Source organism: Uloborus diversus, chromosome 7 (assembly GCF_026930045.1).
Source record: "Uloborus diversus isolate 005 chromosome 7, Udiv.v.3.1, whole genome shotgun sequence".
NCBI classification, from domain to species: domain Eukaryota; kingdom Metazoa; phylum Arthropoda; class Arachnida; order Araneae; family Uloboridae; genus Uloborus; species Uloborus diversus.
In genome coordinates, this window is record NC_072737.1 from 144,285,706 (window position 1) to 144,293,007 (window position 7,302).

Consider the following 7,302-nt stretch of genomic DNA (forward strand, 5'->3'; position numbering starts at 1 on the left):
ATCGCTCGAAGACGACATTCTGTCTCGGGATGCAATAACTGGCAAACATCTAGATGAAATCGTCAAATTTTCATTGCTCTAACCGTCTTCAGGCTTAAAAGTGTTAAAAATGTCCACACCTTTATCTCCCAGAAGATTCAAAAGGATAGCTATTTTAATTGTATCTCATTTAGAATCTTTTTCGGATGTGTTTAGGTAGTTAGTGAATTTTTAATTCCACTTACTCTATTCCTCGACCAAGTTGTTTGCAGTAAACTTAATTAGGATTGGAGGTCTGAAGGTTTCCATACTTTTTTTAGAATGGAATACTCAGTTCGACAGTTCAACTTCCTATCGTAAAGTTCCAAGATTTTCTCACAAAGAGATTGTAGCGTTGATTTCGGTACCTGACACCATGTCACGTCTTGTAGAAGATATTCAGCCAGTTCACATCACAACATTTATTATTAATCTGGGTTACATTATATAATCAAGCATCACATCAGAGATCCTCAGATCCATACTCAGAGGAGCTAACATCATGGCGATCAACAAGCATCACATAACTTGTCTTGTTAACAAAACCAACGTGGTTTCATTCAGTACAGTTAAATAATTCACAACACAGTTACATGACACCCCCCTTCCCTCTATTTTTTCTCAGTGCTTACTGAAATTCCACAATTTCATTCAACCCAGAAAATTTTTCGGACAACTGACGAGGAATTTTCTTGAAGGCATTGGTAAAATCTTTTCTGAGGATAGCATAAATAAACGGATTTACTGCAGACGAAACGTATACAAGCACCGAAAATAGATAATTTATCAATGGATGAGGATCTAAGCCAAATAGCAAGTGCACATTCTTTGATGTTACGAAAGGCGTTACACAAAGGTAGAATGTACCAACAAGAACGAAAGCAGTTACAATCGTTTTTTTCATTTTGTCATCATTGGCCTTCTTCTCTGGATCTTCGGCATTCACGTGCCTTAAAAATTGTTTCTTTTTGTTCCATTTCATGGCTGTTGATATAATTAAAGCGTTGCAGATACCCAAGAGCACTGCCGGAATGCAGAAACAAAGGACCGTTCCTGGTACTGCAAAAATCCTAACTTCGTAAATGCGCCAGTCAAATCCACATTGTGCTTCTGCGTAGTTATACTGGGTCCAATCCGTACAAAATGCTACTATCAATGACAGAACAGAAAATACCGCTAGAGACAAACACAAGGACAATACTCTAGAAGCATTCATTATTCTGTGATGCTTCAGTGGATTTAGCACTGCAATTGTACGGTCTAGGGTGATGAGTCCAATAATTAAAATGGAATTGCAGGAACACGTGTACCCCATTCCATTCTGCAATCTGCAAAGGATGCCTCCAAACGGCCAATAATCAAATGCAACAGAGACGGCAGACGGTATAATTGTGAAGATTCCCGTTGTTACATCGGTGATCGACAAAAAAACAATGAAGAAATTGCTGGCTTGATTCCGAAGAGTCTCGTCAGAATATGAAACGAAGATTACAGCAAGATTTCCGATTATGCTCGCTAATCCCACCAAAAAGGTGAAGGAGGATCCTATTATCCTTACTGATAAGGGACGCTTGAAATCGGCAGGGATGGTGTCGTTGAAATGAACTAGGAAAAGTGTAACGTTTTCCATACTGATGTCCAGTCCCTAGAAAAGAATTAAAAGTATTTCAAAGTTTTGAGATCACAAGCTGAAAGTCAGTACTAAACCTAAACAATTAAAAATATTCCAAAAAGTGAGGTCACAAGCTGAAAATAAGTACTACACCTAAAGAATTAAAAACATTTCAAAAATGTGAGATCACAAGCTGAAAATCAGTACTGAACCTAATCAAAGTTTTAGCTTTATGCGATAGGTGAAATCGTAAAAACTTCGATAGAATTGTGGAAATAAGTACATGGATGTCGGTGTAACTTTAACAAAAAATAAAGAAGAAAAAATGGCGTCGTTCCACTGTGCACTTTGTGTGAACTTTATTACCGTGTAAAATCCGTGAAATTATTCCTTCAAGTACAACTAAAATTGTTATTCCATGTTAAGATTAAACTGTAATTTCTATAAATAAAATTTGGCAACTGCTAAAATTAAATTGTGTACTGTTCTTGTGCTCTAGTTCATTTTGCGTGCTATGTTTATATTCATACCATTTGGAGTGGGATCATTAATAGGGATAATAAATCCTTTAAATTGTTTATCCTGTTTGGCTTGAAGCTTTTCAAAACGAAATGGTTGCTTGGTGAGGCTTCCAGCCAAACAAGATAAACAATTTAAAGGATCTATCCATTTTCTGAGGAGTTGAAGATGGGAGCAAGTTCTAATGGAAGTAGGTGTGATGAAAGAGGAGAAGAGGGAGGACGATAGTTTGGCAGATACTTGGCGCGCCAACTAGATATCATAACTTTTTAAGGCTGAGAATTTTTGTTTTTCGGATGAAGGCCTTCTTTTTTGTGTGGAAAAGTTAAAGGTTTTCTTGGCGGGGTAATTTTTACAACAGGGTTGGTTTTGATGAGATATCACATCTTTTTGCATTGATATTATTATTTTGTATGTATTTTTAGAATTGAGAACTTCAAGTCAGAAAATTTTCAATTGAAACAACGCTGTTTTGTGTTTTTAAGGAACAATAATGACAAGCCTAATTTTAAGTCAAGTTATTTTCTGACCATTAAGATTCTATGTTCGTTTTGCGAGATTTGGGCCGTTTAAATTTTATTGCAATCCTTGTATCCTCTCTGTTGCAAAGAAAACTTCTTGGATAATAAAATACTATATTTTAAATTATATTGTTTTCGAGTATTTTACAACTTCGCAATAAATTCTATTAGTTTCTTTATTTGTCGGGTTATTCAAAATTTTCAGGAAGGTTTTTTAAAATGTTTTACAGCTTGCGGGCAATTTTAATCTAGCTTTTCACTTTTTATTTAATGACTTAATTTCTTAAATCGTGTACTATTTTACGTTTTATGGGATAATTTTAATTGTTTGGTGATTTATATTTCTTTTGATGGAAGTCTTTGTCTTGTTTAATACCTAGTTTTGTTTTCGAGTTCATTAAGAAGACAAAATAACGCATTATCACCAAGGAAAAAAAAAAGACTAAGTCATTAAATATTTTAAATTTGAACGTGTCAGAAGATCTATACAACTGTACTCGACGACAAATCGCAGATATCCGAAATTTGCCCCAGCGACTGCGCATGATTCGCGCGGACTAAGCTCATTAAAAGTCTTGCTTAAATTAATTGCAAAAATTTTGTCTGTTAAACGCGCAAAACACGAATATCCACACACGTATTTCATATAATTTCAATTCATAATGTGTTATGTTTGTGAAAAATGCATTAATTTAGAAAATAAGCAAACCAATAAAAAAGTGCTATTTTTCGCTTTCAATTATAAAGATAGATGTATCATATTCATATGCGTACAGTTTCATAAAATATGTCACGCAAAATATTCTAATGGTTTAACTCTAGTTTCGAGCCGACATTTAAAATCCCCCCCCCCCCCCCAAATATATCAAAACTGAAAATGGGGGATGGAAATTTTATATCGGCAAAACTGGGGGGGGAGGGGGGCTCAAATGGCATGAAAGGCACATCAGTAGGGCACAAGGAATGTGTGTGCGAAATTTCAGCTTGATTCCTGTTTTTGTCTGTGCTGTAGCCCTGTTAAAGAAAGCGAAAACTTTTTTGAACAACGATTTTCTAACTTAAATTCCTCCTCCCCCTGATGATTTATGGGCTTATATTTTGGTTTACGTCGTCAGGGGCCAATAGAGATTGAGTACACCAAAAATCAACTCCGGGGTCTTTATAGGGCTGAGATACAGAGGGGTGAAAAACCCAGAAAACCCCAACTTGTTCTGTCGTGTAAACTGTACTCAGTCGCGTTTATTTTCTTTCGTCTTTCGTTGGCTGCTGACGTTTGGTTTCCTTGGCGTGGCGGTAGGCATTTGGTTTTCTTGTCGGCCGGGACGCGGTAGCGTCCCGTGATTGTAGCACTGTTTTGCAACTCAAATGCCATAGGTCGAAAGTTTATTCATTGTTCTTTGATAATGAGTTGAATTTAATAAAAATTACATTTACTTTTAGAAAAATCTCTTATTGAATCAGTATTACTTCTCACACAGGTTGCATTCATGTCAGTCAGTTACCATACTTTTAACAATTTTTCTAAAATCACCCAATGTGTATTTTGGAAATTCAACTATACCACGAATGTCAGCGTATAAAGTACAATAAGAGAGGAGAAAATATCTATTTTTTTAAATTAAAATTTTGTGGTTTACGTTTTAAAATACTTATCGTTTCACTCTTTGAATGTCAGTCAGTTATCCGTGGAATTGCCCATCATACATTTTACAACTTACTCTTTAAATTCAACAAAAATATTATTATTATTATTGAACATCATACATTTGGTTAAAAGAAATATGTACATACTTTATCATTATTTTTTTTTACAAACAGATGGTTGAAGTAATTTTACCTTTGTATTTATTTTTCTATTTTGAATAAATATGCACATGTATACAACGTTGCAACATTTTTCATGTGTCACTACTTTTCTCCTTTAGTATAGTGCTTTTAAACAACCGTATAATTTTTATAGAGAACTAGCAAAAATACCCGGCTTTGCCTGGGTTAGCAATAATTATGAGAAGCAATCGTTACTTGCATTTGTTTTCTGTTTTAAGTGAAAGAACTTAAAATACACCTTTTTGACGTGATTTAAAATCTAGCTTCTTCCTTACTCATAAAACTGAAGTAGCAGTAATAAAGCAGCAAAATAGTATTTATTTAGAAACGAAAACACGAAATTTAAGCGTATACAAATTTGAAGAATTTCCGAAATATGAAATTAAACTTCACATATACGATACATATTGACGATCAATGTTTAAAAAGATTTATCAATTAATACTTTTTTTTTTTATACATGGAATCGTACCTTCTCTGTACGTGTATTGAATAATGAACTGTTTAAAAAAAATGTAGCCGCGCGCCCGTGATCCCCTTAAACTTGCTTTAGTTATTTTAGAAAATTTTAATTATTGTGGGTTCTAGGTGCGATTTAAAATATTATCGAATTTGCGGGAATCGTTTTGGGATACCTTGGATAATGCTCCCCCTCCTTACTTTGTAAAACGGTATGTTACTAATTTTTGTTAAAGAGATATTGTCGCCATATGCTTAAATACTTTTGGTCACCATAAAATGGCGCTAAACAATTTCATCCGAAATGTTTCCAAAATAAGTAGTAAAATTTGGCGATGGTTTGAATTTGTGCACAAAGTCACATTAATGGACGTTTTTGTGCTGTTTATGGATTTGCCTAATTTAGTTGCTGGATTATTTTACAGTAAAAAAAAGTTTTTAAAGAATCTTTGATTGACGATATTTTGTTTACATGGTGAAAGCTGACAAACATTATTACGTAGTCTTTAACTTCAAAAACCGTGACAGTTGAAAAAACTGCCAAATGCATCCGCTACTGAAATCTTTCTGCATAAATTTTGGCGAGGTTTCTGCTGTTAGATTGGGTAATGATTAAAAAATCCAATCAGCACAAATAATAAAAAAAAATCCCATTAATTACACTAAAGTTCCGTTTAAATGGAAAAGAATCAACCAAATCTATAGTTATTATTCGCCAATCTTGGGGAAAAAACGTTACTTTAAGATTTGACTTGAGAAAAGACTCAAACAGTCAGACGAAACACAAAAACATTCAACAATTCTAACTATGAACTGGGAGTTGAGATGATACACTAAATGATGAATTGGGTTGAGGAAAGCCTTCGAACATGGAACAAAAAAAGCCCATAACTCGTTTTTCACATTAGAACTTTCTAACAGATGCCACCTTCAGCAGAAAAATAAGCGCTTTCGATGGACACATAATTTTAATATGTGCACGTATTTTTTAACCGTCATATTGGGGTATTTATGCGAAAATTTGGACACATTAGAATAAAAAAGGAACTATCAATCGGATTTTTATCGAACTGGTCTAGAAACCTCCCCAGTACCAAAAAGAACAAACGGTGAAAGTTTCAGCCAAATCTGCCGGGTACTTTCTGAGATCTTAGGGAACAAATTTACCAAAGTCCATTTTTATGTATATAGATAAAAATCTTGGATTAAATGGCTACTAATAACTAAAAAATAAAGTTCAATTTAAAACGCTTCTAAATTTGCCTGCTGATCATAGGTTACCCCCGAAAATTCTTACATTTGTCATCTCTAGTTAAGATAATGTAATTTTATCTTCAACTAGCTGTACCCGACGCGCGTTGCTACGCCAACAAAAAAAAAAAAAAAAAAAAAACATCATTATACTGATTTTCATGACAATCGGTTGAACGGGGCAGAAGTTGCTACTCTGCAGTGCAACCTGGTGGCGAATGGCTTCAATGAGCATACTATGCACCTTCTCCGTGGAAAAATACATATGTAAAGCAATTTTCATAATAATCGGTCCATGTATCAAGTGAAGCCATGACTATACTCAAATTTTGTACTCACGCAGTTTGCAAGATCAATCAATCGCTAAAAATATCAAATAGAAAAAGTTTTAAATCCCCCCGTTGCATGAAAAGCCATAAAACAATAAAGAAAGAATTTATTTGTTCAAACTCAAGAAAAATGGCAACAGCTAACTTCTTATCAATGAGATCTTTCACGCGAATTAATTTCTGCAGCCGATAATTTTATTCGTATTTATCCAATGGATTGTGACTTAAATTGGAATAAAAAAGGAACTATCGATCGGATTTTTTTCGTACTGGTCTATAAACATTCCCAGTACCAAAAATAACAAACGGTGAAAGTTTCAGCCAAATCTGACGGGTAGTTTTTGAGTTCATGGATGACATACAGACAAACATTCATTTATATATATACAGTGGCTCCCAAAAGTGTTCGTACACTTTGAAATTTTTTAGTAAAACCAAAATAACTCGAAACTGAATTCGAATATGAAGTCCAATATTTTTTTACATCATTCCTATATCATTCTTAATACAACCTATTGGTTTTTTCAAAATATTGACGGATCTTCTTTTTGAAATGGGTCAGAAAACGAAGATACAGAGAAATAACACGCCACAAAAGTCATCGTACACTCAAATATTTTCGAATAAATTCATGATTAAAATTATCATATGCTGTTTTATTAATATTTTTGTATTGTGTTGACCCTTTTAAGTCATTTGGCTTAAATTTTTTGTTTATTTATTCCTTAATATTGTGCTTATTAGTGTAAAATGGCTGGTATTCGTA

The 7,302-nt window shown here is 33.9% G+C and overlaps 1 protein-coding gene across 1 annotated transcript; it reads right to left on the reverse strand.

Annotated features, from left to right (window-relative positions):
• Nucleotides 1-646: 646 nt before the first annotated feature.
• On the reverse strand, nt 647-1,648 carry LOC129226922 (histamine H2 receptor-like). The gene has a single exon (XM_054861551.1). The coding sequence runs from the start codon at nt 1,646-1,648 to the stop codon at nt 647-649; it is 1,002 nt and encodes a 333-aa protein (XP_054717526.1).
• Nucleotides 1,649-7,302: the final 5,654 nt, after the last annotated feature.

Excerpts from the sequence above, each read along its gene's own strand:
- LOC129226922 (XM_054861551.1), bottom strand. The coding sequence starts at position 1,648 with ATGGAAAACGTTACACTTTTCCTAGTTCATTTCAACGACACCATCCCT.